Source organism: Balaenoptera borealis (genome assembly GCF_965194805.1).
Source record: "Balaenoptera borealis genome assembly, chromosome: 9".
Classification (NCBI taxonomy): domain Eukaryota; kingdom Metazoa; phylum Chordata; class Mammalia; order Artiodactyla; family Balaenopteridae; genus Balaenoptera; species Balaenoptera borealis.
Window position 1 is genome coordinate 35,394,930 of NC_138873.1, and position 21,145 is coordinate 35,416,074.

At 37.4% G+C, this 21,145-nt stretch overlaps 1 protein-coding gene across 2 annotated transcripts in view; it reads right to left on the reverse strand.

Annotated features, from left to right (window-relative positions):
• The window catches only part of RSPO3 (R-spondin 3), a 99,789-nt gene that overhangs the window by 65,172 nt on the left and 13,472 nt on the right, over positions 1-21,145 (reverse strand). For both annotated transcript variants that reach the window (XM_082406273.1, XM_082406272.1), the window contains exons 2-3: positions 3,525-3,716; positions 1,802-1,948 (exon numbers count right to left, since the gene is read on the reverse strand). In XM_082406273.1, coding sequence (XP_082262399.1) covers positions 1,802-1,948; positions 3,525-3,716 — 339 coding nt within the window. The remainder of the gene's footprint in view (positions 1-1,801; positions 1,949-3,524; positions 3,717-21,145) is intronic.

Consider the following 21,145-nt stretch of genomic DNA (forward strand, 5'->3'; position numbering starts at 1 on the left):
TCTGAGGCAAGCCCACGGGCATGGCCCACACAGTGCTTGCAGGCCAGACACCACGTGATGGGAGACATCCCGTATGGAGCAAGCAACAAGAGCCAGCTGGGAACTGAAGCTGTTGATTTGCCTATTCCTATGTCCTAGGTCATTTACACCTATCTGTTCAATGAGCCTGATTCACTAAATGGCTTTTAGATTGCTAACCCCTATTCTAAAATATATAAGTTTCTTAAACGTAATTGTGTTAACCAAACAGTCTTTGTCTAAATAGTATTATAAATTAGCAGGAAGCCTTAATAGCTAATTCAACAGTGCCAGGTGTTAAATGCTCTCTGATAGGAAAGCATTAACACATTTAAATAAATGGGCTTTGAAGGACTGATGCTACACCTTCAACAACTAAGAAAATCTAAACATTCGCCCCTTTCCTGGGTAGAGCAATATCACAGACTTTCCGCAACTTATCCTGAATTTCTGTCCTTGAATATTTTCAGAATTGTTGCCTATTTTCTCCACAGTTTGGAAGTTATCACCTCTAATCATCAGCCCTCAGGACCTACAGAGAGATGAACTTGAAGTGCTTTCTCATGTACCTTTTACCCTATTTCTAAGTTATTTTTCTGTGTTTTTATTGACTAGAGGAAAAAATAAGACTGAACCAAATTGAGCCATGAGCTGTTTCAGGAAAGTTGTTTTCCAGATGCTTCTGAGATTATCTTTAAAATATCATCTATTTGTTTCCTTCTCACAAAAACTTTGTTTAGAAATAAATGTCTCATGTGGACCTGAAATGGTTAAACCACCACTTTAGAGTTATTACTCCAGTACTTAAGATTCTAATGGATCTGTCTGTGGGGAGCCCAGGGGTGTCCTGGAGACTATCTTGTACTGAATCAAGGGGACAATTGTGTGCATTTGCCAACAGCACTACAGCATCAAAAGGTTCTTGCAGCTCTTGCCCAGGGGATTCTGAGATTTAGTATGCTGTTTCCCCATTTGGTTTAGCATCTGCTCCCCAACTGTTCACCAAGCTCGTAGCTGTAGTAGCTGCACACCATTTAAAACAGGGAAAATATAGCCTGACAGTGATCCGTTATTAGACAAACAACTTGTCTGAGGAACCTCCCCTCCAGGAAACTCAGCCTGCAATTAATCAGGCCCTGGGACTGTGTGCTTCTGTCAGTTTAAGTCCAAAATCCTCTCCTTGTCTCTGAATACCTGTGCAAGCAGGGCGTTTCAGCAAAGCAGTGTGAGAGAAAAAAGTGAGATTTTTTTTTAACCATATCAGATCCAGTTCTCTAAGTCTTTGATCCATCTACTGAGTATTAAAGGGCTGTATCCAGAGAATATGTTTCCTCCTTTTGGAAAATAAGTTTGGTCACTGGTTGACATTAGATCTAGGTGGAAACTCTTAACCTAAGGTGGAAATTTAGTTCAAGATCAAATTTGTGTGTGTGTGTATGTATATATATATATATATATGTAAGTGTGCGTGTATACATATAAATTACTATAAGTAAAACTTCATTAGATAATGATACAGAATAAATCTGTAATGATCACAATAGTCGAAACAGTTATCGATGGTCCCTAAGAAATAACAGTGCACGCTCAGGGTGTTAAATTTACTGTGATACACGATAGTAAGGCCCATTAGGATGTTATCTTTGTAAAGAAGGAGGGAGCGAGCCTCTTAGAGGTGGTCCCTCAGGCTCTTGTGAGACAGGACTTTGAGCAGCATTTCCATGGAGACTGACATTATCTCTGGTGTTTCTCATCCCTCCTAAGTCTTAGAGCTCCTCCTCACCAATACTGACGCACTCCATGGTATGGTTATTGGCTTCCAACCCTTCTGGGCAATTGTCAAGGCACTTTCCAAGGTGTAAGTAAAATCCACTTTTACACTTTGTGCAGAAATTTTTGTTGAAACAGGTATCACAGTCAGCTTTGCATTCTGAAAATGAAAAAGGAAAAGAGAAATATGCTTCCATTAGCATCAGTTAACTATTTATTGTTGGTCCAGTTCTGTATGCTTACAACACAGGCACATGCAACTTATATGTCAAACAAACACTTAGGCTCAAAATTATTTTGCCAAACCAAATTAAAGATTCCTCCATAGTCATTTAGTTGATGTACACCAGTCATTGATTTCAAAATTATTGTATTTATTGCCTTATGAAAAAAATTTTGACAAGAATGCTTATAAGACCAAGCATCTATTTATATTAAATGATAGTGAAAATGTTTCATTAGAACTTGAATGAAATGTACTAGGGTATTGCCTTCATGCTGTTCTTGAGGTCTATTTGTTAATTCAACAAATATTTGACTGCCTACTGTCTGCCAAGCCCTATTCTAGGTACATTGACAGCAGCATACAAAAGAGAGATAAGGCCCATACTTCACAAAGTTTACATTCTAGGAGGGGAGGTACAATAAACAGTAATGATAGTTGATCCTTATATGGTGATTACTGTATGTCATACACTGCTACAAGTATTTTACAATATTGTCATTTAAACCTTACAATAACCCAGTGAGGTAGCCCCTATTATGATTCTCATTTTACAGAGAAGGAAACTGTGGTTCAGAAAGGTTAGGTAATTAGCTCAGGACCACAGAGCAGAGTGGTCTTTGAAACTAGGCAGTCTACTTCCAGAGTGATAAGTGCTCTGGAAAAAATAACGACAAAAACAAAAGGTAGGAAAAAGATATAAAAAATGACTGATGAGGGGAAGAGGTTGATTATTTTGGACAAGACGGTCATGGAGTGCCTCTGTGAGAAGGTGACATTTGAGCAGAATCTTGAATGAAAGGAGACAGCCCGCCAAGCAAAGGTGTGGGCAAAGAGTTTTCCAAACTGCCAGGACGGTGAGTATACAACAGTCATTTCCAAAGCCTTGAAGTGGGAAGATCTTGCAAGAAGGCCAGTGAGGTTAGTGCAAAGTGGTTGAGGGGCAGTCGTAGGAGCTGAGTATGGAGAGGAAGGCAGGGCCACATGTGATGTATGCTAGAGTAGTGATATTTCCTAATTTACATTTCGAAAGGTTACTGGGTCTACAGTGTGGAGAGTAAACTTTCAGTCCAGATGAGATGTGATCTGAGAGTGTTTCCAACATTTAATTCCAACTGATAAATAAATACCTCAGTTGCTGTACTGGAATCCTTCTTGAAGTGAAAATAGCTGAATTACTTCTTTCAGTCATTAAATACTTGGATTTTGTGATGGTGGTGGGAACTCAGGTGGCACTGGTGCTTGCGGTACCTTTCTACAGGTTCAGTGAATGATAACCACGTTCTCAGTTTTTGTTTTTACAAAAAAACACCCCTCAAAACTGGAGTATTTTTTAATAGCGGTGAAAATCTTCCTGCCCTGAGGGCTAAGTTCAAGTATGGTTTAGCCTAAGTGTCAGGTAAATATTATTATTTACGTAACACTGAATATTACAAATATGGCTAGAGGCCATTTCAAATCTGGAAAGTCCCCCAAGGATGAGATAAAAACATAATTTTGTGTAGACACTTACTTGTACACTTATTTATATCTGGATATCGAGTTCCATAATATCCACTTGGACATGAAGAGAGACACACTCCAATCTGCTTCATGCCAATTCTTTCCAGAACAAAAAATAGTTTGGGCTTACATGACAAACATCCATTGTAATCTGAACACGTTGCACATCCTCCTTGGCAGCCTTGACTGACGTTAGGATGCACTAGGGGGACAAATGTAGAAAGACAAAAATGAAAGTTAAATCATAGATATAGAAGTTCAATGACATTCTCTGGGCAGGATACACATTTTCTTTTATTAGCTTTCAATTTGGTGGTAATGGGTGAATGAGTTGGGAATTTTTCCCTCTTTTCTGTGATCTGGTATTTCCCTTTAATACATACATATATTGTTTTAATTTCAAAGTTCTTAAAATTTGAGCATTTGAAAAATAAGAATATATTGCCTCAAAATATTTATAGATAGTATATACCTAGTGGAAGTATCCTCACTGAGCTAGCACCCTGGCAGATCAGAGACGGGTATTTTGTGCTCACTCATTGAAATCAATACATCTTAGTTTTGCTTTTCATTTATGTGGGGGATGTCTCTAATGTCTTCAAATAAGGATGACAACGTAGACTGGGGCTTAATCTGAGTAATGACACTAATTTTTAAGGTATCTTTTTCAACTCTGGTCTATTTGAGAACACCATTTCACTCTTTGATTCAAAGCAAACTGATTCTGCAACTATGTAGCTGTTCAGCACCTCACTCCCTGCCAATGCTTTCCTGAAACATTTTTTCTCACATGAGTTTAATATTTATCAGTTCAAATTGATATAACGGTGAAAATGTGAATTATCTTATCAGTAGTTCCACGTGGATCATATGTAAGTATTTATAATAATATTTACTATAAGTTATGTTCAATATTTGATCTTTTGGGAGAGAAGTCTTATAGCTTTTGTGCCCTCATCTTTCATTTACTTAAGTGAAATATATATTTGGTGAGGACACGACCAGTCCTTTCTAAGGGCTACTACTACACGTATCCCTGAGAATCCCAAGGTTTCTAAGAGTCACCAATATGTGTGGTGAGAATATTCATTAGCAAGTCTGAACGAATACAAACATTTGGAAGATTCATGTTTACTTGAGATCTTCACAACTTTAAACCTTTTTAATGACTATTAACTGGTCATAGACACCTATGTGTGAGCTGATGGAAAATTGCTGACTGAGGTGCATCTCTCATGTACCTGGTGTTTGGGATGATTTCTTCTCCTAATGTATTCTCTATTCATATACAATATTAATAGCTTTATTGTCCCTTCAGGAATTCAGAAGGGAATAATCCTGACCCTATGAGAAGCAAGGTTGAGGCACAAGCGTGCAAAGGCATCCCCATGCTTCTCTGACTACTGTTGGTGCAGGGAGGGACCTTGCAATTACTAAGTCTGTCTTCACAGTGATGTCTGATTATTGCTAAGTTCTTTACTGCAAAAACAAATCCCACCAGGTTTAGTTAAAAGGGGTATCCATAAGCCCGATCAGCCTTACCACAGGGGCGCACGGGTTAGCTGCAGAAAGGTCATTTGGTTGCCCAGCATTCTCTGCCTGGAGGAAACCATCCCTGAATCAGCCACAGGAACCACAAGCAGCTCATTCTCATTCCAAGACGTTTTGTAAATAAACTGAGGAAATGTGTGGGGGAAGGGCAGTCGGCTCTTCCTGTACATGCTCCTCTGCGGGGTGGGGCGGACATCTAAAGTGGCACAGGAGGTTTAGACATTACAGGACCTGGGGGACTTGTAAATGAATACTGCCTTCCAAGGAACAGGGTCATTTTTCATGCCAGGAACTCCAGCATTGGAGACTTACAGAAAATGTGTACATATTTTAATCTGGGAAAGACCCTAAAAAAGAAAGGGGTGAGGAGAGCTCCATGTGTTCGGAATCTAATCAACCCATTTCAAAAAGTGAGAGGTGTAGGTCAAAACCTGTAAAACCTTTTCATAAGAATTACTGGTGGAAAATAGGACCTCAGTTTGAAAGAAAATCACTCCAAGCTCAGGAAAGTAAGTGACTGAATTTAAATGAAGATGGACTGGATTGACCCACATCAATCTGTCTCATCTCTGAAATGCAATTGCTCAAAGGAACACAATTGTAAGTTTAAGTACCTTGAGACTTTTGTCAATTATAACTTTAAATTGATCAGTTATGAAAATAAATATGACTTACATATTCTGAGCCTCAAAAACTGATATATCTTGAAATAAATTTTATTTAAAAATTTGGGTTTTGAATGTCTGGAAACTTCTGCCAGAGATACCTCTGTATGGATCCCAGGATTAGTAACAATTTTGCCCCAAATTATGAGATGTACCGAAGTGTTTTGCTTAATTCCCTCTTTAAAACTTTTGCTGATGAACTGTAGCACATTCAACTCACACATGGTACTACAATCACTCTTTTTTTCCCCATATTTTGCCTTTTTAGACAAAAGTTTTTGACAAAGCAGAGTTTTGAAAAATTAAAGAAGATATGATTATCCTAACTGGCAAAGAAAATTTCTGTTTGTTTTTAATCAGGGAATTTTGAATATGGGCAGGTACAAATAATGGCCAACTTTATTTCTTCAGGAAGGGTTAAGTATTATGCTGTGGGAAGTAAGAAAAATTGAGACTATGAAGCTCAGATTCCATGATTCTAGATTCTTTTACAGTTGAGTAGCATGACATTTTGCTTTCTTGAACCCTGTACAAGGATCACTCAAATTATGCAGTTGGTATGACACAACTAGATAGAAATTTCCCAAACTTCATCTTAAGGCAAGAGTTTTTACTTTTTATATGGAAACCACAGAAAACTTTGGTCTGGATTGACTGTAACAGCCCTTTCAGTCTTAAAATCTTATAATTCTAAGGGAGAAAATAGAATTCTACTTTGTCATGCTGCTTCTTTTTTCCCCACTCTAGTTATACCTTCATTTTCTATTTCTGAATCACTTTTTTTGCAAACAATGTTTTGTACTACTATTTTATATGAGCATTGGACGGGTTGGTGGTGGGGAGGTTTCACAGAATATCTAACGTTTGAACTTAATCTTAGAAAATGTGTTGAAGTTATGAGCATGTAAGTGGCCATGATGGGGCTGGAAGCAGGAACACCACAATTACCCCATCAAGGAGACTGGCACGAGTTCCATGCAACTGATGCTTAAGTAGTGGTGAATGGAGGTATGAGGCACATCAAGAAAATTGGAAGCACAGGATAGATCTAGATTATGAAACCCCTTGTGGGCTCTGCCAAAGAAATTATTCTGTAGATTTGGAGGACTTGAATCTGGTGAGTGATACGACCCCATCTGTATCAGAAAGGCAGTTTCCCTGGCAGCATGGCAGGCATGGAAGCTAGGAGACTAACGTAAGGATCAAGGTAAAAAGACGATGAGAGCTTAAAACATAGCAGAGACAGTGCAATGTGGTGAGAGAGGGGTGCATGTTCCAAGGATATTTAGGAGGTGGACTCAATCAAATATGCTGACCAACAGAATGTGGACTGAATAAGTAGGAGGATTTGTGTTTTACGTTGTGGCCAGTGAAGAGAAAGGAAAGGGACGGCTGAATAAAAGCCACAGTTGGAGGGCTGTGGCAAGGTACATAGAATAAGAAGGTCTACAAATATAAACGTGGTTTGGGATCACTGATTTTGCAGATTTTGTGAACTGTCCAAAACGTGACGCTTAGTAGATGGAGTTTAATATCGTGATGGTTGCTAGAGATGTACGTGAGAGTCTTTTAATTAGAGAAGAGATCTTGAAGGGGGGAGGTGCCGAAGATGCCAGAAGAAGGAATAGTAGTCCAAATAAGGAAAAGATATATTATCAGCTAATTTTAGTGATTCTCTGTGTTTCTATACCACTTCTGCTTTCAATTTTTACCACTTTTGCATGCATCTCATAGAAGGCTAAATTAACCGTGGAAACTGCTGTTAGTAAGGGTAGAAGCTATCACAATTATTTATTTTGGAACCCCAAACGAGGACTCAAAGAAATGCTGTAAACTGCTGGACAAATAGTGAACTTAGATCAAAGGTTAGAACCTAGATCTTTGATATCTGGTACCAATCTGTTTATATATAAGTAAACTCTAGGTGTGTAACATGGGTAAATATAAAGTGAAAAAATGGGCAGAATTCATGCGAACTTTAAATTGGGACCTTCTGATTACAAATGCTTCAAATACATGGTCAAATTTGGATATCTTTTCCTAAAATTGGGAAAGAGGAAAGTATCTTTTCTTAACTTGTATACGAAAGTTAAATGTAAAGAGTATACCTTAATGCATAACTTAAACCAATTTTCAGTGTCTGAATTGTCGATACTCCCTGTGTAAGCGACTTCAATTTCTCTAGCTGTTAGGCAAGTCTTCCTACTATTTCTCTGTTTGAATCTTGTGATGTGTAACTGATGCAACTGTTCCTAAAGGCTATTGTCATGATAGTTAATTCAACTTTTTTGATAAAATGTGCAGAACATAGAGTTTTAAATGGTACTAGAGCATTTGGAAAATACACAATCTTTGTTATTTCCAATGTTTATGATATACCAAACCAACTGCAGCATTGGAATCTAAGTTCTGTTTCTGTAACAATTTAAGTGTAAACTTCAAGGATTTCCCTAACTTTAATCCCTTTCTACAGCCCAACTGCAAATATTAACACCTACTGTAAATTGCTATGCAGAAGAAATCCATTATTGCATGCTGTCAATTACCTCTGAGAGTCATTTATCTGTGGCTAGAGAATTTCCAGAAGTACAAAATTTAACAGACTTTAGGTTTATAATAGGCTCGACTAAGTTCAAAGGAAGTGCTAAACACATGAAGGTAACATTGATTTTATAATTCAGATAATCAAAAGTTAATAAATTAACCAACTTGATAAATTTATTTTTAACCAATGAAACATACAGATTCTCCCTAAAGCATTCTTGTCTTCACAACATTCACTGTCTGCTCTTCTCCATATAGTGGCCTTAGGAGACAGGTTAGGGAGAAGAGACAGGTGAAATTCTATAATCAAAGTTACTTGTACATCTGTCCTTTCTTCCATGTCCTCTCCTTTTACAAGGATGTTCGCATTGACTGGAAGCTTCTCGAAGGCAGAAATATAGTCGGTCTAGAGAATTTCTTCGTAATTTTCCGGATAATTCTCAGCTTCTACACAGGGTAGCTGCTTACTGAATAGGTCCTCATTAGAGTTGTTTTTTTTTTTTTTTCCCCTTTGGCCATACAGCATGCCAGCTCTTAATTCCCCGGCTAGGGATCGAACCCGCACCCCGTGCAGGGGAAGCACGTTGTCTCAACCACTGGACCGCCAGGGAAGTCCCTTCATTAAAGAGTTTTTGATTATTGAATGGATGAAAGCAAAAAATATAAAATATAAGCCATTTATTTGTGTTTTTTTAAAAAAATAACAATGTTAAAGCAGTAAATATTTAACAGAAAGTACCTATAATAATTGATTTTAAGTGAACTATATCTATGAACACATAGTACAGAAACCAAGTTTAAATCACATACATTTTGAGGATGCTTAATTAGGAAATAAATCATTCAAAATAACATAATGAAAGCTTTTCTAGGTGCCATTTACTTCAGTTATCCATTCACCTAGTGAAAATGGAGACTTTTTTCTTGCCTAAGTTAGGACAGCACATTTCTATCAGATCTTGGGACTTGATTGTTACAGAATCATTTTTAAGTTTAATATAATCTTTTGGTCGTGGAAAGAGATGTTTCATGTTTCCTTTGGAATGTTTGGCAATATTCACTTTAAGAAAAATCTAATGTTAAAAACTTGTATAACTTGGCAGTCTCTTTCAAATTCTATTGAATCAACCCCAGAAAATATTGAGAGTCAATGTTTCTTATTTGTTCATAGGTTAAAGCTTTTAGGGCAGAACTGACAATGGCTAAGATCTCTAGAACCATCTGGGCAACTTGGGAGTATTAGGTATAGACAGCAAAATATCAAAAGCTGCTTAAATAAATATAATCGCTTACTGGTATACAATACTCCTTTACATTCTTCAACAATGATACCTGAATGAACAGAGGTCTATCATAGTCCTCTATTATTATTTTTGACTAATAATTTGTTAAAAGAGCAACATATTTATATATATACATGTATAGATTTTGCTATTTTTGAAGTACTGTGTATCATCCGATGATTTTAATGTCTTCATATACCAATGTTTTAATCATTAAATGAATTAAAATTCACCTATGCTATTTAAATATATAAATGTACGTGCACGTGTGTGTGTGTGTGTGTGTATGTGTGTGTGCCCGTATTAGACACATGACACCCACACATTCTATTTGGTCTTTTGTCAAATCAATAGTACAGACATGAACTGACCTGAAGCAGTTAAAATCATTGAGTCTGCCACATCTTTTGTCCCAGTGAACCAGCTTCTGATACTCTGAAAGTTTGTGCCCAGACCAATGGGTTCACAAAATTCCTAACAGTCTCAGAGAGGAATGTATTCACCAGCTGCTGAATACAGCCCAGTTAGGGCTCCACCATTATTATGTGGGAAACATACTGTTTTTAATGGAAACTATTTCTTGGAAAACTTGGAAAATCTTTCTTTTTCTCTTACTGAATAATAATTTCCTGAAGGGAGTCTAATATTTATATTCTATAAATACTTTAAAATAAAACCACAGCAATAAAACAGACCTAACATTAAGTAGCAATTAGCTAGACTTTCCACTAAAATCAAGCCAGCTCAAAATATTAAGAACATGGCTAGCAAATGATGGCAGATATAGAATTCCTGAAATCTAAGATACGATGAATATTTGGAACTAGATGCCAAGTTGGTGGACAATGGCTGTGCTTTGTCTATCCACAGGCTATAGCATCAGAACTAGAAGTGAAAGATGAAAGTGGGTTGCATTGTGTGTATATATATATATATATGTATATTATATACATAATATTATATATAGTATATATAATATTATATATAATATATATTTAATATACATAGATTATATATATATTATACACACACATATATATGTGTGTACATATATATGTGTATATATATATATAGTGGAGACTAGTATTAAGGTTTTAACAAAAATTTCTGGTAACTACTATGTGCCCAACGCTACACATGGTGCAGAAAACGTAGGAATGAATAAGACATCTGGTTCCCCATCTCATGACGTTAATCGGCTAATAAGCAAGTAAACAAAAAATTAAATGATTAAAGACTGTGATGAGTGTTGTGCAGGAAATAAACAGGTGGGTAAAGCAGAGAATAACTCTGGGAAGCTATTTTAAATATGCTGGTCAGGAAAGGCCCCTTTAAGAAGTTTACCCTTTAGCTGAGACCTGGAGGGTGAGAAGGATTCAGCCATGAAAACCTGTGGGAGAGCACCCCAGGTGCAAAGCCTGTGGGAAGGAACAGGGCATGTTCCTTTGCCAGTGCAAAGACTGTGGGAAGGAACAGGGCATGAGGAACAGCACAAGGGACACCAATGAGGCTGCAGTGCTGTGACTGGTATGAGATGAGGTTAGAGAAGGAGGTTAGAGCCAGATCCTACAGACCCTTTTCGACCAAAGTAAATAGCTGGGATTATCTACCGAGTACCTTTAGACTCTGCATTGGTAAGAAGATATCAGAAGGAAAGGAAAGAACATATTTTTGCCTGATTTAGTTATTCACTTTAATTTTTGTTAATTTTATGGGTCATGGAACAGAACCAGCATCTTGTATTCCACGAAAACATGTTTTCCTATTAATTTTTATATTAGAGGATAATGTTCTAACTAGACATAACTTGGGAATTTACATTCAGATTGCAATCTTGGAAGAGACTGTACATTGATCTACCTGTACTTTGCTCTTGGGAACATGTTATTTCTCTTTTGTTACTCCCACCTCCCTCTAGCAGTAATTTTAGTTTGCTTTGGGGTTTTAAATTTTCATTCTCTTGTACTGGAGTGTGTGTGTGGAGGGGGAGGGGGCGTTGGTGGTGGTGAGAAGAAACAGGAAAGTTATGAAATATGTAAGACGTCATAAGAATAAATAAAAAGAGTAAAAAAGTAAAACATTTTGCAATCTTGAATATAATCCTTTTTGTATTTTTCTGAATTCTTGCCATTAGTGACGCCTACTGACACAGTCTAAATAATTTAGAGCAACAGCATTATAGTTTTCACTTATAACCTTCCTTTTAGAATCCCACTATTATGTTCTTTTTTTTTTCCATTAAATGAATTAAATAACCTAAGGGCTAATTCCAAAGTTGATTCTTCAAAAGTAGTGAAAACCATATTAGTTTTCCTATGAGCTACCAGATAGCTATAGTTGATACTACTGCTGAAACTGCAACAAAAAGCATTTGTAGAACCAAAAATAGTGGGGTTTTTTCCTAACTACAAGTAGAAAATCTATCATGAAGTACTCTGCTACGGGTGTAAAATGTAAGGTACTGAATCAGCATCTCCAGCTGTTGCTGATTGGGGGGAAAGCTTCCCCTTCTCCAAGTGGCCATGTTCCCAAGCGGAGGTGAATAGAGGATAAGAAGGCGTGGACAGGGGTAATGGAGACCCAGATTCTGTAGAGAGCCAGGACCTGTTGATGAGTTAGTGGGCGGTAATAACAGCGTTTTTCATGAGACAGATCCAACAGTGGGAATCATTATGTGCTCCGGTCTGGCTGAGAGAGAGCCATTCTTTTTTTTTTTTTTTTTTTTTTTTTTTAAGGAGAGAATTAATTAGAAATCAACATAAACAGAAAATGTGATAGTTTAATGGTAATGAATCTGCATGGGTGTGATTCTGTAACTACTAAGTTCACATTCTTGAACGAAACAAACTTCAGTTTGTGCTAAAAACAAGCTCCACTTTGTTATATTCTGAATAAACCTAAATCTTCTCACCACATAGCATGCTAAAGTAGCATATCTGATGGCCGAAGTCTTAGCATAAGCAAACAGCAGGCAAGGGACCTGTGATATTTTAACAGGCACAAGATGTGCAAATAGTGGGTATACCATTAAATAAATCCAGCTTTATGTGTGACATCTAAAGTCCTGAGCAGAAAAAAATAAGTGGATTTTTCTCCTAGATTCACAAAATTGCTGACAGAACAGGAGCTGACATGCACCTTTGTGAGTATGATGCATTTTTGTATTTATGTGCATGATTCACTGTGGTACCCCCTCATTCAGAAACGGGCCTTGCATGTTCCCTAGAGGAGCACAGGAAATGGGCGGTGGAGAACTTGCTCTGGACTCAAACAGAGTTCTGACGTTTACTAACTGAAAAACCAGAAGGTACCTCTTCATCTAGCTATTCATTTAAACAATTAAGTTTTCTAACATCCAGACACTGGGCTAGTTGGTGAACATCCAAAGATGAAAAAAACCAATAATCTGTGTCGAAGAGTTCACAAATAAGAGTCTGATTATTTATTTAGACAATAGTTGCTTAACCTCTTTGAGCCTAAGCTTCCTCATCTGCAACCTGAAAATATCTACTCGATAGACACTGGGGGGATTAAGTGAGACCATGTGTGAGCACCTAGCACTCTTACAGGCACTCGTTACAGATCAGTAAGTGTAAGACATTTTGTTTTACTCAAGAAGTACCAAACACATCCTTGTACTATTTCGACTCTTATTCAAGGTAGCTGGAAGCTTTAGTCAATAACAACTCCTCAAAAGCCTCCAAGCAAGGAGACAGGAGAGAGGGCAGATGCTGAAGCTTCTTTCTAACACAGATTTGGGGAAACTTGAGGAGCCAAGGATTCACGAACAGTCATAGAGAGGGGCTACATTTTAAGGACTGCAGACACAGCTTTTAATGGGTATCAATGGTGGTCTCAAACAACATTCTGAGCAAGAAGTCCTCTGGGACTCTAGCAACACACTGACGACAAGAAACTGCTTAAACAGACTGAAGGAGGTCAGGCATGCCATGGAAATGGTACCAGAATGGTATAGAGAACGTGAAGTTCTATGCCTGTGGTTCTCAAACTTTACTGTATGTGAAAATGACCTGGAGTACTTGTTAATAATGCAGATGCATAGGTTTTACTCCAAAAGATTTTGATTTGGGAATGAAGAGGTGGGCCTAGGTAGCTGCATTTATAAGAAGCACCCCAGGTGAATGTGATGCAGGTGATACAAATACCACACTCTCAGTATCACATCATGGCCATCCTCACAACTAAGTATTTATTCAGTGATTACTGGAAATTCTCTAGTAGGGACTGAGAGACGAAACACGGTCCCTGGCTCAAGAATTCTACAATACAGTTAGTAGAATAGTCTGTTTATATTCTGAGGGCTGTAAATACATAGTTTAGAAATTTACAACAGAAATTAAAAGGTAGGGGCAATAACTGATGGCTGAGGTATCTGAAGACTGTAGAGAACGATTAGGAATAGTTATGGCACTTGAAGGAAGAGAAGAACTTAGACGAATGGAAAGAGAGGGAATGTTATGAACAGGAATGTTTATGTAGGAATATATAAAGAACATTTGGGATAATGGTGAATATAAAACTGTGGAATTTTATGGGACCTTAGATTTCAGATGAGAACACTGACATCCACACAGTTAATTAGCTTCCAGCTGATAGAATCATAAACCTTTGGAACTTTAGAGGGATTTAGTTCAAACAGCTTCCCCAGAACAGTCTATTTAATCATGTTTAGTAAAACAAATCTTATGATATTTGGGGGCAGCCAACATAATTATTTTACTGCATCCCCTCATATTGAACATCTTAAAACATCTCCCACAGTGAACGTTAATCTGTCTTTCAGAAAGTTGTACTACCATAGAGCACACCCAATATGCTTTCTGGTTTCCTTCAGACAGTTTGTCAAACAATGCTTGGTGCTTTGGATGAAAAGATGGATAAGACCTAGGAGTTCCAAGTATGGCTAGAGACTATAAACAAGGTCAAGCCAGCGTGGTAAACACTGTGTACAAGGCCAGGGAGAAAGGAAACAACTAACCACCTGGAAACACCTACTTGGGAGACCTGACATTTGAGCTGGATATTGAGAAATAAGGAGAAACTGGGTGGGGATTTGAATTTAATCTTACATGTAATTTGGATGAACTGTTTATGGACAAATCAGTGACATGATCTAATTTGGTTCTAAGTAAATCCTCTATGATGGTGGAGAAAAGAATCACTGGGAAGGAGAGACTAAAAGTTGAGAGAGTCAATAGGATGTTGTGTTCTGTACCTGGCATTGCTGTTAGCTGAATTAGAATAGTATTAATGGAATGCAAAAAGAGAGCATGGATTTTTAAGTTATTTTCAAAGAAGACTGGACAGGATTGACAGGATTTGACAATCAATTTTCAATGGGAAAATGAAAAAGTAATACATATTGAGTTGGGGGTTTCTAATTTGGGAGACCAGGCATAAAATGATGTGGTTAACTGAGATAAAGGAATTCAGATATCAAACTAGAAGGATAGGTGATTGAGGGAGGGAGAAAAGCAGGTGAAAATGATTGTTTTATTCTGAGGTCCTGGGGCCTGGACTTGTCTTATCTCCCTTCTGTATCCCAAACACATAGCCCAGGACAAGGCACATTAACAGGTTCATAATGCATCATAAAGAATAAAACCCTAAACCCCTTCATTGTATTAAAAAAAAACCCAAATCCCCCCAAAAACAAAAGCTGAGGCTTATGGAGTTTTGGTGCCTTGACAAGGATCACCTAGCATTAGTGGCACTTTTCAGGGTTTTTTTTTTTTTTTTTTTTTGGTTTGACTGGAATGTGAAATTTATGGAGAGGATTAGAGGGGAGAGAAAGTTAAGACTAAACATAAGGAGCATGAATAGCGGGCCAAGGAGTTGGCTGTGCCGGTAACAAGGAAACGTCATGGTTTTGAAAGGTGATGGGACTTTAGGAAAAGTTGTTCATGCGTAATAGGAGTTCAGAAAACAAAGTTGGGGGGAATGCTTGCAACCCGGCAGTTCAATCATTACACCTGAGTGTGCACGCATTTACATATGGAATCTAAGAGTTCTCCAAAACCAAAGAGAACTAAAATGCTGAAGCTAAGCGTGATTTCTTACAGCATCAATATCCCATTACATTTCCAGTGTTTAAGATCATTCCCTGATGTTCATTTCCTCGTGATTAGTCATTGTGGAGACAGGTTCTGGAAAGTTAGTCATGAATCTTGCCCAGAGTAGGAGCAGAGACACCTGACTGTTATTCCTCTGATTTTCCATCTTCCTCACTGGATGAAATAAATGTTCCTGTGGTCCGTGATAATGATCACTCTACATTGAGACTATACAGCCAAATCTTTAGTAACAAAAAGAGATCCAACTTGGTTCATCTTCCATCATACCCTCTATAGGCATGTTACTTTGGATACTGTATCACCAGAATATTAATCAGGGAGCAAATTTCAAGATCCTAATTCATTACTCGATATATAACAAAAATAAATGATTATAGTGAAATAGCAAAATGGGTAAGTTGTTTTCCTTAATATTTTATAAAATAATGTATCACTATGAATCTTTATTTTTAATTTATTTTAGCTTATAAGGACTATCAGGGGAGCCATGGGCTTAGAATTTTATTCTTAGATTTAAAAGCATTTCTGTTCTGTCTTTAAAATAGCTTATTTGGTACCCTTTCCCCTTGGAATTTCCCCCACCCCACCTTCCAGGATGAGTTCACACATGGGTATTTAAATGGGAAAGAACCTTAAAGAGCCACCAATTCACCTTGTCAGCCAATAAGAATCATCTCATCCATAACAAAGATTTCCCCTAATTTGCATGCCTTTATTGTCAAACTCAAAGAAATTAAACTAATAGTAGGAACTTCACAGGAGATGAATGGGGATTCTGGTAATGCAGGAATGGCCATGAACTTGTAAGACAAATATGCGTACAAATATGCATGTGTTTATAAGCTGTACAAAATTATATTGATATGTTATTGTTAATAATGGGCATAATGGTACTTTACCATCTCAGGGCCAAATCTGAACCTAACCATTCCCAGGAATAGAATAAGAATATATTTGATGAGGAAACTGACAACTGTATTTGATGAGAGTATGTATAATTGGTTTGTTTTTTAAAAATTGTGCCCTATTGTGAGTCTTGTTAGACTAGGACAACAGGTTATAGAAACTTTTTAATGTTTAGATCTCATGGAGTAAGAAAATGAAGAGATTGTGAAATAAATATCCAGTGAACAAATAATTCTCTTTGAAACGACCGTTAATTAAACAAATAAGAAATCAGATTGCCAGAAGATCCACAGAGCACTTCTCTGGAACGTCCGTCCTTGGAACCATCTGCCATGTGGTGTCTGGTGTTACAGAATGGCCACAGGAGTTGTTTCTACTCTTGGCTCCACTGCAAAGTGACTTCAGTCAAGTAATTCACTTCTCTGCCTCTCTTTTTCCTCCTCAGTTACGTGAGGGAATTATGCTGCATGCATTATTCCCTGCAATCTTCCTAGCTATTAAAACATGCTGTAGGACTTCCCTGGTGGCGCAGTGGTTAAGAATCTGCCTGCCAGTGCAGGGGACACGGGTTCGATCCCTGGTTTGGGAAGATCCCACATGCCGCGGAGCAACTAAGCCCGTGTGCCACAACTACTGAGCCCTCGTGCTACAACTACTGAAGCCCACGCGCCTAGAGCTCATGCTCCGCAACGAGAGAAGCCACTGCAATGAGAAGCCCGTGCACTGCAACGAAGAGTAGCCCCCGCTCGCCGTAACTGGAGAAAGCCCGCGCACAGCAATGAAGACCCAACGCAGCCAAAAACAAATAAATAAATAAATTTATAAAAAAATAAAATAAAATAAAACATGTTGTACACCTAATCCACATGGCTCTTTCTCTAGTGTTTTCTATTTCAGTAAATGGCACCATTCATTGGCTAAAGCCAGAGAGCCGGGTGCCCTCCCCACCCTCATCAATCACCCTTTCCTATGAACAGAGCTCACATCTTTCATTTCCTACCCCCACTTCTGCTCCCATTGAGCAATTACAGTGAACTTTGAAGAACAGTAGTTGTGATCTTATCAGGCCCCTGCTTTAACAACCGTTTAAAGGCTTCTCATTATACTTCCCAACTAACCACTTCTGTCAATTAGCCCAGTTTACTCTCTTGCCTAAGGAGGCATCAGTAGTTCTGCCTCAGTAGCAGAAAGAGAATTTCCCTCATTTAAACCTCCTTTGGCCTTCTCTGTTAATGGGCTTAATGAAAAGCAGAGTGTAATGGGGAAAGCTGTGCTTTAGGCCGTAAGATCTGGGTATACACTTAATTCTACCCTTTCTGACTATGTCATTTTGATCCGTTTCCTAATTAGTTTAAGCCTCAGTTTCTTCATTTCTAAAATAGTTAACTATATATCACGAGATTGGTGTGAAGGCTACATGAGATAACATATATAAAAACACCTGATAGTCACCTCTCCTTATGCAAAATCCTTCACAAGTTAGTAATAACATACAGAAAAGAGTTGGATCATATTATTTTCAAGACTCTGAATTCTGGCAACTGACATTTAAAGCTTTCAATTGATGTTAGGAAAGATCACATAAGAAATCCAAATAACTTGTTGACATGCATTTGCCAAACTGGTGCTTTAAGTAGATCGGATTGTATGTTCCATGTAGTGGTCAAGGGTTACCATAAAAGGTTTGAAAAATGCCTCTGAGAGATGGACAAAAATGCACTAATGTTTAAACATACAATATTTTAATGTTTGTTTGATAAAAGTGATTCCAGTTAATGAACTAGTGTGAAAGTTCAACTATAGAAATTATTCAGTGCCAAAAAAGGAAATTCGCTCAGCTAAACCATGCCGCTCCATTACAAGCGTTACCTAACAATGCCAACCACGTTTATAGTTTGCATAGCAAACTTCCTATGATTGTCACAAACGTCATGCTAAGCCATGACTCCTATTCATCGGTCATAAATTTTCAAGCAAGAAAATACTGGGAGGCCCAATAAATTCCAGTGTTTTCAGTTGATCTTTCCTCTACCTTCCTGCGTCTTCCCCACATGATGTCTAGTATCCTTGTTTTCCAGAGAAAAATCTGGGTGTTCATTAAGCTTATTTGTGAACAATCTGATTTCCAGTTCTATTTAAACAAGACTTAAAAAGAAAAGTTATACAGCTTAGAAAGAGTGCCTAACAGTTTTCACTTATCTTAGGCCAAATACTGTTTAATTCTGGTTTCATGGTTTGTTTGTTTTTTTCCTTAACGACTGTGACATGCTACAAATCACGTGTGTTTTGTTCACTTTTGTAATCTCAGCACATACTAAATGTCCAATAAATAGCTGTTGAATGAATGAATGAATTTATGTTATTTTAGGCTAAGTTTAATTTCAATTTTCCCTGTACTTTCCCCCCCAACAGAACTTCTTTTTCATTTGTTAGCTTTTTAAAAATATGATCTAAAAAACTCCATGAAAGTATAAAGAAAATCTCATGCTTTTGAATTCAAGCTCTAACTCCACATTCTTGAAGTTTTGACAGATAGTTGTCTAAGGATAGAGCATGCTACAAGAAGGAAAGGGAAAGCTCTTTGATCTTACTGTTGCAGGGACTTCAAGATCAGTCTCTTGCTTGTTCAAATAAATGAAAGATTAAGAGTCAGATTTTATAGTGGATGCAACTGAATCACAGACTAAATGACTTGTCTAAATTATACAGCAGAGTGTTAATGAGAAATCAACCCACCTACCCTCTAATGTGGCATTTCTCTAGCTATAGTCCAAACTCAAAAAGATCAAGATTGTAAAAAGGCAACGAGAAAGATGTTATTCTCCCACAATGAAGTTTATGAAGTTTCCATGTCATCTCCCTTAAATCTCTTTTTATTTTCTTTGCAAAATCATCAACAAATATAGGATTCAAGTGGGATCCAACTGGAGACTCAGCAGTGAATGGTTGTCACTATAAGTTAGAAGCAAAACAAGGAGGAATAAAATCCCATTGTAGATATTTTAACAACATTATTTATATAGCATCTTTTCTCTAAAATGCTTTTCAGCAGAAAAAAGATTCTATGTAAAGTAAAAAGAAAAATCTTACTCCTGTAAAGAAGAAAAAACTACATATACTAATGAGAAATCTTAGATTGTGACTTATCAATAAAGAAACTGAATTAAAATTCTTGGCTTTTTATATTTTAGTGTAGGCCTTAAATCATCAAGCGAAGGAGGAAATAATAAGTAGTGTATACCTTTTCTAGTCAAGTATCACAGTAATCATCAATACAGTAGAATTAATTTGAAATTCAGTCAATGAAGCCTCCGATGTTTTAAATGACTTAGCTGTGTAATCCCCTAGTATATAAAACACTTGAAAATGCCATGCAAACAGTAACGTGCAGAAGTGGAACACTGGTGCGCTTCCACCCCTTGAGGCTAGGTTACCACCCTGTTTTAACAAGTGATATTTGATACAAGTATTAGAGCTTAGCTATTATCCCTTTTAATAGTTCTTGAATAACAACACAGAAACCAGAACATACATCAGATAGGATCTCAGATGTATTACTTCATTTTGTTGGGAATATGGAGAAATAGCTAAGAACTACACTGAACTGACAGGGTGATAGAAAAATCTGTAACTGCCCCTCACTTTTTATTAAACACTAGTAGCCAATTTTTACTATTTTCAATTTAGTTTAACTCATTTCCCCTACATTCTGTGCACATTAAAACATGTCATCTCTCTGGTGATAACGTATAATATTTTTCAGTTCAGGTTACACAGAGTTCAATCTACTTCCTATCTGGATTCTTTTTTCCCTTAGTCTTTTCTTCAGTGTACAATATTGGAATCTGTGCATCAGATAGCATAAGGCCTGTTGTTGCAAACATTAATAAGATATATCTTTTGGGAACAGTTACTTACACTTTGTTTCATCTCTAATGGAAAGGATTTCTCTAAATATTTACACCAGAACAGTTGTCAGAATGAATCCTGCAAAACTGCTGGCATACTCCCAGGAGCAGGGGCTGGTGTGGGGGGAAGGGGAGATTCCTGGTTCCTGGTCGTATAATTTTAAGCAGCCCTAGATTTTCAGGAAGCTGCTTGCTAGAATATGAAGGGTCTGTATTAACAAAAAGGTACTTCAGTGTGTAGACAAATTCAAGTAAAGTATCTGAACAGCCACTTTCGTTTATTGCTCTTATAAAAATGGCTCTCCATTTGCTTCAGGTTTAAAGTAAAGGGATGGATTCGGTTTCAGAGACCCAGCAAATAAATTGTATATGAGGAAAGAAACTTGTATAGGAAGTGTGAAGGAACACCGCAATCATTCTATGCAGTGGCCCTCAAGGTGCTTAATATATAGAAATGACTTGTTCCTTCCATGAATTGCTGAGTGAGAGAGTCAGCATGCAAAAGTTAGACAGGAGAGACGTGAAATCTGCCAAGATAAATGCCAAGATAAATGCAGCAGTGTTTCATAAATTAACTCGGCTGTCTGTGTGTTTGTTTTTTCTTTGGAAGAGCCTAAAATTAAGACTGTTCGACTCATCTTAGTAGTGGTTTAGAATTTGAGGAGTGGATGAGAAAGTA